Source organism: Trichomonas vaginalis, chromosome I, assembly GCF_026262505.1.
Source record: "Trichomonas vaginalis G3 chromosome I, whole genome shotgun sequence".
Lineage (NCBI taxonomy): Eukaryota > Parabasalia > Trichomonadida > Trichomonadidae > Trichomonas > Trichomonas vaginalis.
The window spans coordinates 16,823,028-16,836,260 of NC_067203.1; the positions used below are offsets into that span (position 1 = coordinate 16,823,028).

A 13,233-nucleotide genomic window follows, 5' to 3' on the forward strand; every position below is an offset into this window, starting at 1 on the left:
TAGTGTGGAGAAAGTTTTTGCTTTTTGTGCAACATTAACATATGCAGGTGTTAACTGTTCATTGAAGGATCGGCAAATCGTTATTTCTTGCTTTGATATAACTCCAAAAAAACAAGTAGTTCATTTATCTCATATCACTAAAAATATTCCAAAGGCATAACAAATGATTTCGAAAAACCGAAATACTTGACATAATTAAATAATTTTCAGATTTAAATTGCCCAAAGAGAACATTAACCTGACAATTATTGATTCTGGTGGTCAGCAGGTAAAAACAATTAATTTATAATTCTATATAATCTTTTCATTGGAATATTATTGGATTTTCATTCAAATCAAAATTGAGTCACTCAATACAATAAAGGGCATCATATATTCCTCACTGATAATCAAACATAATTTCCTGTCATTGGTTTTGATTACCCTTTCACAATTTTTGGCGGATAAAAAAAGCGTATTATATGAAAAAGTGGACAACGGCGTTTTTTTTAAAAAAACACTATTTACCAAAAAATAAAGTACATCCATAAACAACACAATTTAAGCGTATTTTTTTTCACCGGATATTACGATAATAGGAAAAAAAAAAGATGTTCTTCTTAACTGCCTTCGCGTTATCAAGAAAATCAATAGAGACATCATTCGGATATCATGAAATAATGATTACAGAAGCAACAGATATTACTCTGGACCAAAATTCGAACAACTCCGACACTTATATTCATTCACTTATCTTTAATTACGAAGAATTCCAAGATCTTGAATATTCATATATTTACCCCCACAATCAATACCATCAAACTATTTCTCCAAAAAACGGTTCAACTTTGTTAAAGTTTTGCATTTTCCCCATGAATGCATATGGTGACGTAAATTATATAGTAATTTTTAATGGAGGTAATGAAACTTTCAACTTCATTGATTTATACTGGTACGCAATCATACTATTTATTAGCACAACAGAATATAATTACAAATTTGAAAATTTACCTCAAGCTAATTATTATATCAGTCCATTTGGAGCTGAAACTCTTCTAGTTGGAAATCTTGATTGTCATAATCGAAAGTTTCTAATTATAACTCCATGGAGAGGCAAATTTTACTTCAAAGCTGAAAAAGTGAATAACAGCATTGAAACTCAAGGATTTATCATTGATAAAACTAATGCATTGGGATATAATGAAAGTTATTCATTTGGAACTGAACTAGCAGCTCAACTTGGGAATTATGAATATTTAGTTGATGAAACATCAACAGTTTTAAATATTCCAAAATATAGTTACATCATTTCTCACGAAAATAAAGATATACTGTATAATGTAGGTAACGATCAATGGGAGGAATTTCCTGTAATTAAAAAGATTTCTAATCACGAACGTATAACAATAAAATCAAAATCAGGAACAAAAAGTTTAAAAATACAGGTAATTTATATAAATTCGCCTAGTTATGATCACTTTGATGTAGTTTTGAATCCAGAAAATGGCAAAGTTTATATGGGTGAAACATCAAACAGTTCAGAAAAAGTTATTTTTTCATCATGGAATCCGATGAATTTGAAAGAATACTTTAACTATACAGCAAAAATAGATAAAGATTTTGGTGTTTATATGCCTATGAAGAATTATTACATTGAAAATTGATTTGAGTTTAGAGGTATATATCATGTTCTCTATGAATTTCGTTCAATGAGTACATTCACATTTGGAGCTTATGATTTTTTATCACTGATCGAAGAAGAACAGCCATATTTAAATCAAGGAATTTACCATTTGGGTTCAGAACCATTGATTGAAGAAAAGCAAAAAAGCGATATGGAAGAATTTGTAATATTCTTCAAAGAAGAGGCAAAACAAGCAACAATTTTATTCAAAGAAAATGAATTAAGAACAATTGTGCAGTCATCTCTTAAAGAATATTATTCTCTTTTAATTTTCACAAATGCACACGAGTTCATGTTTGAAGATGGTTCCCCTGTTAACACAGTATATTCTTCAAAGATTGGTGAAACTGTGATATACAAAATCAAACCTATATCGGGCTCCCCCACACTTGAAATCCATTATGAATCAGGAAGATATAGCGAACGCTCAAAAGTTGATGTAGTATACAATATTTTTGATGTTGCAGTTAAATTTCAAGATTGGACAAAAGGAATGTTAATTATCATGTCATCTGTGGAATCAGAAATATATATTGTCGATAATTTAGGATCTAGCTGCTATAGTCGTAGAGGAAGTTATTTTAAAATTATTTCGGGAATTGGTATTTTAGCATTTAATAACTTAACTCAATTACCAATTGGAGCTCAAATTGGAAGGTTTACATTAAACAAATTTAAATCAGAATTTGACAACTCGGGTTTAATTATCAGAGATGGTGAAGTCAGGACAATCACAGTTAATGAATCATCAGTTAATGTTTATCCTTATCATTATCTGGATTATCAATTATGCCATTTTTATAGTGAAAGCGAATTAGCTATTGAAAAGATTGATTATCACTATAACATCAGATCCTACAATGGAACCCAAAATGTTACAATTGTTATGGAAGGATTATATGAAAATACTTTTACATATATGAGAAAATCTTTCAATTTCGCCATCGATGCATTATCCGACAAAACCAATAGGATACAGAATTCGAAAAATGGATATACCTCAAGAAGTATATTCATTTTATTCATTCTCAACAAATATCACATGTCCAGATCAGGTTTCTTTTAATGTTACTGCTTGGACTAATGATCGAAAAGTCCAGAAATATATTGTTGAACCAGGTCAAACACTCACTTTGAAGAGCATTAATCTTCTTATATTTGACCCAATTATAAGAGATATCACGTTAACCAGAATTATTTTTGATGAGCCTGACAAAGCTAAGAGGTTTGGAAATTTAACATACGATTTTTTGTATGCAATCTGGCCACCACAAACTCCAAATCCAACGCCCGAACGAACACTTGCAATTACCACCATACGACCACAAACAACTGCCCGAGGAAGTAATCACGCCTAACAATGACCAAGGAAACGATCAGAAGTCCAAATCTGGAAAACTAGGAGCTGGAGCTATTGCAGGAATAATTATTGGCATCCTCATTATTGCTGCCGTATGCATCGGGGCATTTTTAATCATCAAGAAACATCAATTGAAAGTAGAAAAAGATTCTGAAGACCAAGTTCAATTTATGAATATGGTTTAATAAGAAAATATACTTCAAAATCAGAATTTGATTTGACATTGATTAAAATTAATTTTTTAAAAAACATGGTAATGAATTTCATAAGGTATAAATACAATAAAATTAGCATAATAGTATGTGTTTGATTGTATCTTTTTTGAGGCGAAAATACTTTACAGAATTAACAGAAGGAATGTATTTATAAATTAAATTGCATAATTTGAGTTATCTCTGCACGAAATTCATGAAAATGTCATAAATGAAATTTAATTTCAGAATTATTTCGATATTGGAAAAGGGTGAGATCACTCTTACCGAATTTTTCCACTTAGATTTTCAATTCTTACTGTATTATCCTTGAATCTCTCGAATTTTCCATACAAACATATATTGATGATTATAAAAATATAGAAATGTTTTTTGATTCTACAATATTTTTTGAAATGTGTGCTAATCTTTCTTATATATATAATCATTTCTATTGGCGCGCTGATAGAAATGAATGAAGAGATTTTTTTCAAATTGCAAAAGGGGACCTAACATGTGAAGTTGTCAAGGAAATAAAATATAAAATTTAAATTCTTTTTTCACATCAAATTTATTTTCATCGAAATTTAGAAATTTCATACAGATAGTAGGTTTTTTGTATTATTTTAAAAGAAATTATGCAAAACTGTCCAATTGAGCCAAAAAACGTCGATCATTCAAGCGTTAGTTTTTTGTATATTTTAAGGAAGAATTTGATTAAAGCCAATAATGATAAGAAAAATATCAACAAAATTTATTCATATTCTCAAGTGTTTTATTGTATATTATTAGTCATATCAATTCAGAATTTGATTTCTGTAAATTATTTTATTTATAAGCAATCATTCCCTAAATGATGTATACATTATCTATTGATTGATTTTCAATGAATACTACTTACAAATGAATTCTAGTTATTCATTCATAATTTTACAATTCATATAGAAAAGATGAATTATTCTTTGAACGCTAAATATACTATTTTTTTCTTGTGAAATTGGTTAATTTATACTATTATTAATGGAAAATTAAGGGTTTCCAGAATTTTGATATCAAAATGCCTTATTAAAATGAAATACGTTATAATTTTTAATAATAAATTATACATTAATCTCATAGAATTAAACTAAAATATAAAAATGTGAGATATTGATCAAATCTTCTAAAATAAAAATTTATTATTAAAAGACATGTCAATAGTTTAATTAACAATCAAACAATAAACAAACTCTATGAAATAGTCATTCTACTTAAATGAGTAAGAATGGATCATCAAGTTCATGATATTCGAAAATATCATCATTAAAAACTTCGGACGAGGAGTCAGAATTCTGATTTTCAACAACTGGAGATTCAGGTTTCTTGTTATGCCTAGGAGCTGTAGCAACAGTTTGAAGATTTGGATATCTAAGTGCAATAGACTTATACCAACGATTCTTAACATTATTACCACTTCTGTTATTCAAAAACTTAGCAATTGTCGTCCATCTTGGTCCATATTGCTGGTATTTTTGAATGATAATGAAATCTTCTTCCGTGGTCCAGTTCTTTAAAACAATCTGTTGGTTCAAGTAGTTATTGTATCTATCCTTGCATTGACGGCCGGTCCTACCTGGGAGGTAAGAAGCTATTTCGTCCCAAGTCATTTTGTCGTTAGCACGAAGAGTTCTAAGGAGATTATCTTCAGCCTCTGTAAATCTCTTTCTAAGTGATGTAGAGTACTGTGCATCAATTTTGAAGTTGGCAGGAGCTTGCATTTCGCAACTATAAAAATGATATTGGTAACAATACTCAATCAAATTTATTGAGAGACATTTGAGAGGGCACTCAATTTTTCTGTTTATCGTCCGAGAAATTGCTGTGTGGATTTCCCATTGAATTTATTATATAATAAAATTGAAAGGAAACACCATTAGAAGCAAACATGCTGTATTATATGAGTACATTAAGATTCCAAAAAATAATTTTTCAGCAACCCATATATCAATTTTCAGACCACGCATTTTATCAAAAAATAATCGTTTATTAAAAAATCAAGAATCCACTCTCCAAGTGTCCGAAGGAAACCTTCCATCCAACAAATTGCAGTAGATAAATTCATCTATACTTGCATTCAGGATAGTCATACTGCAATAATCTTGACTTTATATGGTTATTGAAAAGGAATTTTTATTATCATTGATGATTCGGAGTTCTAACGTATTAGATGGAGTATACTACTAATGGTCCAAATATTAATTAGGGAATATCTTGTCGTCTCTTTGAATCCAATCTCGAATCATGATTCATTGAATTAATTTTTCGGATAACGCCAATATTATAAATTCATTGGCTTTGACAAATCAAATAGAAACGAAATTTCAGAATTATTCATCTAATCAAATTTGTTCAATCACAAATTTATCGATTTTAATGAAAAATTGTCTGTTATCTCAATATGATATGAAAATAAATCAATAATATAATACAAAAACAACGAAATTATAATGAAATAATGCCATTTTCTAAATTTATAAAAATTATAACAATCCTATGAAATATCATTAAGCTAGTTTATTGTTATAGGACCTATTTAGTTTGATTCTTTGTTACTTTAATTGAATTTGAATATAAAGTACTCACAAAATCTAGATTGAGAGGCGGTCAATGACTTTTGAGGGGAAATTAACGCATGGAATTTAATATTATTTACGTTGATATTCTTGCTTATTATTTCAGAAAAAAATCTTAAAAATTTCAATATGAAAATTGAAAGCAATTCAAAAAAATTGCTAACATGTAAATTTTAATATCCTATGCATAATTTCATATTTTGAAGATTTTTTATTTTTGTTTAAAACTTAAAATTTTGCGAATTTAATATAATTTTAAAATATAATACGTATATATATTTAAAATACACTAAATTTAATTGTTAATTGACGTTTTTGGGAATGAATTTTATCAAAACATGCCTGAACCGAAAATTTGAAGAAACGAATTACACAATCATATATGTAGAATTCAAAATACAAACTTAAAGATTGTATACGTTTAAAATTATTCAGATTGTGTTTGATTTCCACTCATTCTGTTTCTTTTGAACTCTAACACTAACATTTCATGATGATTACATGATCCATTTATACATGGTTGAATTGTTCCAGATTCTACCAGAAAATCAATCCAAATTTCTCAATGCATTCATGTTGATTGGACAAAATTTAAAATTTATCAGCCTGTTTCCAGAGAAACTCATATATTCCCTAATGAAATGTAATTTTTGCTACATTTATTTCAATCAAATTTCAAAAAATTGACTGCAGAGCTTGAAAAGGTGATGAATCATGTTGTTATTAGATGTACATATTAGATTTACTATTTCCAAAAAAATGCTCAAATTTGAATAGTTTTTAGAAAATTTGGAATTACACTCCTTACATTATATATAATTAAATGTTTAAATTTTATTTATTTTTCCCTTTTAATTTTATAACTTGCTCTATCAAAACTAACCTCTCAATTGAAGGCCACAAAATCTAAGTAGTGAGGGTACACAAATTTTGTATGGAGTACGGTTCAATTTTTGAGAGCCTCACTACTTAGATTTTGTGACTACCTTATTTTACTATTTGTTGAATACTTCTTTAGAATTTTAATGATTTGTTTCATTAACACACTTGCAGACAGTATGTTATGCCGATCTGAATAATATGCATCCTTCAATATAAGTTATTATGACATAATGTTCAATATCCCATAGAATTAGACATAGTTTTGAGTTTTTAGATTATATTTTATATAAAGTAATTGAATGAAGTAGCAAGTTCAATAGAATTATTAAGAAATAATCATGATCAATAGTTGTTTTAAATTTTCATTAAATCCTTTTGAATTATAAATATTTTCTAGATGTTGAGGTACAAGAGAACATTTGCATCGCGTTTGATTTATGAATATATTAAGGAATTCAAAAATATTTATAACTATTAGAGATTTAAATGGATAAACTAAGATAGATTATTTCCACCTATTCTACTTTCAAATATATGAACTCAAAAATTAAGTTGTGAAGACCGTCTTAGGAAATTAAAATGAATATTAAAATATATATAGATTTGGTAAATTTTGAATTCATTTATTTAAAAACCAAGTTAAGGTTATTCATTGTTTTGTGCTGAATTTTAACATAATAAATAAAAAGAGAATTTGATAAAATATCGAAGCATCTAAGTGCTTTTGTTTGAAAACAACCAGGGATTATCAATGACAAAAGAAGATAAAATGTAATTCATTTCATCTGAAGAAATAAAGAAGTTTTCTCGGTTCATCGTTGAAGATTTTGTCAAAAAAACAATTATTTTGGAAAAATTCAATATGAGAAGTAACAAATGGTAGTATTAGATATGTTAAACGTGGAGAATTCAATCCAAAAAAAATTTGGCAAACTGAAAGTTCAAAATTTCAATCTGATTTCTATATTCGGGACCAATCAATAGGACTAATAATTGATAATTATAAATTAAGCATAAACACATAGAATATCAGATTGCTTTTTCAATAAACATTAACAATTTTATATGGAAAAAGTTTAAAAAAATTGTGAAAAAAATATTCGTATGTAGTTTTAAATTTTAAACATGATTTACCAATCCAATACAACGCAATTTTTGAATTAATTGAAAATTTGTCAAAAATTTTGAAGGCTTGATTTTGTTGCTAACGTACATGTTGTCCACTTAAATTATTTAGCAAATCATAAACAAAATATGATAATAAGAATTTTTACCATCAACCTTTAAAATAGAAAGTCTCATCACACTTTTCAATGCTCGATTTTTAAAAACTGTTTAAAAATGGAGCTTATATTGAAATAGTGTAGAGACTAAAAATTACCACAGACTATTTCAGAGGATTGAGTTGCCGCTCAATCCTCTGAAAAGTCTGAGGTAATTTGCAAAATTATCCCCCGTTTTTGTGAATGTATACAAAATAATTTGAAAATCGATAACATTATATATTAAATCAGGAATATTATCATAAAAAATTCGCATAAAAAAACGAAACAATAGCTTTCAAAAGATTGCGAAATTATTAAACACTAAATTAGTTATGCCTTATAAATTAATATCATTCTTATGAGATTTGATAAATAAAATTACATAAACTAAAAGCGACAAATAATTTTGTTAAATTGAAAAAATGATTTTGCTTTCAATTGATTTATTGTTAAATAACTTAATATATTGCGAAATCTATCTAATTTCCATAACTAAAAAATTGAATGTTAATGAATTTGAAGCATCTGTCAAAATATCATTTTCATGATCAAAGCGAAATAATATTTTGATTTTAAACATCAAATAAGTTATTTTATAGATATTTTTCAATTTGAATGCTTTCAATTTGAAAATCAATACTTTAATCCTCTCCGCACAAACGTGCTTTTTTTTCAATTTATAGAGTCTGAACCATTGATATTGCTAATTACAATTATTTTTAAACCAAATTTGTTATTATTTTTTAGGAGATTTTCAATCTTTTTCAAATGATTTTATTTTTCTGTTCTCATTAATCATCATACACATTCCCATCTTAATTTCAATTGTTTGTTGATTATAATTTATTTATATCATTTTATTTATAATTTTTAGCTTAATTCTATCAATTCAATCAAAACCCATATATCCTTCCATTACTATTATGTTCTAAAGGCTTCTTTGTTCACTTATCATCTTTTTTAACCTCGAAACTTACTATTCAGAATTGAAGAACTTTTTTTCGACGATATTATGCCTCTAAAGGTTCAATTTAATCACAAATACCAATCCTTCATTCTCACAGACTTTCATAATTTCTTCCCATCATCTTCAAATATCTCAAACTTTCTTTTTTGAACCAAGCAGAGTTCTCGTTTTCGAGCAATTAGTGATTTACGCTATTTTAATTTTCATTAATTTTCACGAGACTCAAGTTTAGCCCAAATTACTTTACTTTAAAATACGAATTGATAATTTTTAATATTCGCCTCTTCATTTATTAGAAATTCGCTTTTCAAACTTGAAAAAGTTCACAATTTTTTGCAAATTTTTATCATCAAAAAATTATATTCGCTTATAAGCATCGATTTCATTGGATATACATATTATATCCATTTACTTCGATTTCTCAATTTAATAATTTTATTAAATTTTTTTGAGTTTTTGAAATATTTCAATCGTAATATGATATGATATTTTACTTATTATTTTATTTTTAATCATTCTCCCGGTAGAATAATGTTATTGTTTTTTTTTCGTAAAAATTGAGATTAATAGTAAAAAATCTTTTGTTTGGAGCTAAGTTCGTATTATTGAAATTGGTTCATGCCTTCGATTGTAGTCAACCATTCCAAAAACTCCGCTTTCAGTCACAAAAATAGATTAATAATCGTCAAAGATCAACTTGTAAAATGGCATCACCTTTTATTTTGGAACCATTACAATACTTAAGTCAGCTTATAGTACACTTGATGGATGAAACCAACTTAGAAAATGCTTTTCAATTGAAATTTGATAAAAAAACGATGATTGTTTGATAATTTATACAAGTGATAAATTATCTACATTTTGAAAAGAAGTTTGATTTTAACTTTCACAATTTTATTCAGGATTCCTCAGAAATAAGATTGTCGTAAACAGGGAATTTTCTACGCCCTTTCAAATTATTGAATATGTGTCAAATCTTTATTTCAAAATTCCTAAATCAAAATCTCTTCAATAAGCCTTAATTTAGAGTTGTTCGTTTTGATATCACAATCGATTGCCAGTGTTGCCCAATTCGACATGGTTTTGAACTCCCCAGCTCCTATTTCACATTCATTTTCACAATTTTTTTTTAAATATTTGCTATTTTAACATATTGTTTTGCCTTTCAAAATGTTAACCGATGTATAATAATAATTCAAAATCATATTGAATAATTTCCATATTTTTTTCTATTTATTCTTTTTTCAAATTTCGAAGTTTCAGACCACAATACTTTAGGTAATTACAAGCTAGAGTTTCCGAAATACGAGTATCATATTTTTATAATCATATTCCTCCCTTTTTTGCCGTTTAGGCTCGTGAATAAATTTATTTAAATCATTGCTCCTTTAAAAAATTGAATGAATATTACGGTTCCCATTCAATTTTTGAATACATGATTATTCTTTTGTTTCTGTATGAGTGAAGGACGCAGGTCCTCTCACACGAAGTCTGTTGATGAGAGCGCATGGCAAAATTTCCTAACTCAGTTCTCTGAGGAACTTAAGATGAGCAATCCTGATATTTCAAAACGCGAATTATACAAAGCTGCATCAGATGCATGGGGCCAAAAATCAGACCAAGAGAAGGATCAATATCGAAAGCCTAAAAAGAAAGGGCGCTCAAAGAAGATAGAAAGTAGCGATGATTCAAGTGATGCCTTTCAAAAAGAGAATATCAAGAAGCATATATCAGCATATAGCGTGTTCGTTAACGAAAAACAGAAAGAATTAAAAGAGTCAAATCCATACTTAACTTTACTTGAAAGAACAAAAATCATATCAGAGATGTGGACGTCCTTGGATAAAGACGCTAAAACAATATACAACAATAAAGCCAAGTGCTTTAACAGAGTTATAGATCGTGCTTCAAGTGATGATGAAAATCCTCGGTATGAAGTCAATATTCCAGCATCAAAGGCAAATATTTAACATATATACAAACATATAAATTGTTTTTATGAGTGTTTCTTTGTTAATTTAATAAATGATATTTTTCGATTTTATCACATAGAATTTGAGCAAAATTCATCAAAAAATTTATAAAATGAAATAAAACTTTTAGATGGATTATATATATAAGTACCTTTTGTTAGGTGTCTATCCATCCTTTCTATGGAGATTATTCTCAATGGTAAATGGATAGGCCAATACATATTAATCAATTCCACATTAGATAGCTTATTTAGAGAAGGCGCTGTTTCTTTCTTTTATATAGACATGTGTTAACTTCAATCCAATGCAAATGCATTTTAGTTACAATTTACACATTTGTGACACAATACATCATGGTATAATAAATAATACATTAATTTTAAAATTTAATGGCGATAAAATCTTATGAATGAAAATATATTCAAATTTTCACATTTTAACCATAGAAATAGATATTTAGTCTAATTAAACAATAGTTCTTAAAAACACAAAAGCTTCTCCATAGAAAATTTCATTTGAAAAATCAAATTCTTCAAATCATTCCTTTTGGAATTATTCACATCCACATCTGTACTACAACTCCTTCATTGATATTTTTGTTTTGATATAGATTCATCGGAAATGCATCTAATTGAACAGGTATTGCAGGTGATTGTATGGATATTTGTTGGCATGGATTAAGCTTTACGCTACTTTCGCATATGGCTCTTTATTTTTTGGTGGCGACACAAAAGTTTGAACCTATTCTTTATCATTATAGGTGTTCTTCCATGTAAGTACTTCGATATTGCTGACCAATGATTTCCAATTTTTGTTGCAGTTGAATTAGCATTTGATCTTCATCATGTGTCCATGCTTCTTTTTTGATATCTGGTGCAAATCGGATCATCCATCTTTCTCTACACTGGCGCCCTGTGCGTCCAGGTATAAATGTAGCAATAAAATCCCACCTATTAGATCCAAACTTACCAACAGTTTCGAGTAACCTGGCGTCTTCTGGTTCTGTCCACTTCACTTTATATGTTCGACTAATATTATCTGGTGAATAAGCTGTATTGGGGATGATTGAGGTCATGGGAATAATTGTTATGCTTTGTGATATGTTTATCGGTTTTTTGTGCCATCATAAATTCCTCAATTCTATATTCAAAACCGACAATTATTGTAAAATGATATGTTAGAAATGCCATCAAAAATAGACGTTTGAATTTTCCATCTTATCAATAATTCATGAATCGTGATTCTCCAATAGGGGAAAACTCATTTTTTAGGCCAAAAAGTGGCACCTGAGTATTTTGTTTCTGCTTTATCTGATCATCAAAATGGAATCGATCCACATTATTAGTATAAAACAATCATATACTAGGGACTAAAGAATATTATTGACGCAAAAATCCAATTATTCGATGTTCAACTCATCATATCTTGTATTAAAGTTGATACCTTTATTTTTTCGAAATATTACAACAGTATCAACCTTACGTATTACCAATGAAAACCAAAGTACTATTTTGGCATAATAAATTTAAAATGATATTGAAACAGCAGATTGACTAGTAATTCTGATATAGTATTATGCATACTATCAAGTGATAAAATCCCGAATATCTTTGCTTAACTTCCGTTTGATCATGAGATACAGATCTAATGTTGCTTGTTATGTAACAACAATCACTAACTGATAACATGACTATGATAAGAGATCTAAATGTGCAAGTTTAATACACATTTTATTCAGATTTATTGTCGAAATGTAAATCACAATATATATCTTGAACTCACCTGTGAATAAAATCATGATATTTACTATGTTTTCTAAACATGTGAAACAAATCCTTAATTTGAACCAGAAATAATTTTAGATTACTTACAATGGCTGGTTATCTATATAGAATTATATACTATATTTGATGTTAAAATATTAGTGATTTATAGTTTTAAAAATATGCTTCTTTTCTATATCATTGAAAAATAATTATTTGATTCTGCGGTAGAATTGATATATCTTAGTAGAAAAATTATAGAATAACAAAAATGAAAAGGATTTATCTATTTGGAATATAATAAAAATTGTTTGTTTCTCTCCAAAATTTAAATTTTCAAAATTTTTAACCTCATTTCTCCAAAAAATTTGGAGAAATTCACCAAGGAGGACTTCATTCTAGATGTCCAAAACAAATGCTTTCAGTCAAAAAAGTCTCGAAAATTTTAAATATTGATATCGATTTTCATCAATCACTTAATATAGACTGTTTGCAGTAGATGTTATCGCATGTTATTAAAATCCAATATATTTGAACATACTATAAATCGTTTTTGA

The 13,233-nt window shown here is 27.7% G+C and overlaps 5 protein-coding genes across 5 annotated transcripts; 3 read left to right on the forward strand and 2 right to left on the reverse strand.

The window, feature by feature from the left end:
- Positions 1-1,688: 1,688 nt before the first annotated feature.
- Positions 1,689-2,233, forward strand: TVAGG3_0998580 (uncharacterized protein; the record flags this gene model as incomplete). Its single annotated transcript, XM_001582315.2, has 1 exon — positions 1,689-2,233. A coding segment is annotated over one exon (545 nt), but the record flags the coding sequence as incomplete, so codon positions are not given.
- Positions 2,234-2,425: 192 nt separating this feature from the next.
- TVAGG3_0998590 (uncharacterized protein) lies at positions 2,426-3,357 on the forward strand (the record flags this gene model as incomplete). Its single annotated transcript, XM_051254283.1, has 1 exon — positions 2,918-3,208. One exon carries the CDS (start codon positions 2,918-2,920, stop codon positions 3,206-3,208), a length of 291 nt encoding a protein of 96 aa, XP_051079857.1.
- A 1,051-nt stretch (positions 3,358-4,408) lies between these two features.
- TVAGG3_0998600 (RNA polymerase II transcription regulator recruiting protein) lies at positions 4,409-5,190 on the reverse strand (the record flags this gene model as incomplete). The annotated part of the gene is made up of 1 exon (XM_001582316.2): positions 4,465-4,971. The coding sequence occupies one exon, from the start codon at positions 4,969-4,971 to the stop codon at positions 4,465-4,467; it is 507 nt and encodes a 168-aa protein (XP_001582366.2).
- Positions 5,191-10,139: 4,949 nt separating this feature from the next.
- Positions 10,140-11,174, forward strand: TVAGG3_0998610 (HMG-box family; the record flags this gene model as incomplete). Its single annotated transcript, XM_001582317.2, has 1 exon — positions 10,398-10,910. The coding sequence occupies one exon, from the start codon at positions 10,398-10,400 to the stop codon at positions 10,908-10,910; it is 513 nt and encodes a 170-aa protein (XP_001582367.1).
- A 312-nt stretch (positions 11,175-11,486) lies between these two features.
- TVAGG3_0998620 (RNA polymerase II transcription regulator recruiting protein) lies at positions 11,487-12,730 on the reverse strand (the record flags this gene model as incomplete). The annotated part of the gene is made up of 1 exon (XM_001582318.2): positions 11,668-11,988. The coding sequence occupies one exon, from the start codon at positions 11,986-11,988 to the stop codon at positions 11,668-11,670; it is 321 nt and encodes a 106-aa protein (XP_001582368.2).
- Positions 12,731-13,233: the final 503 nt, after the last annotated feature.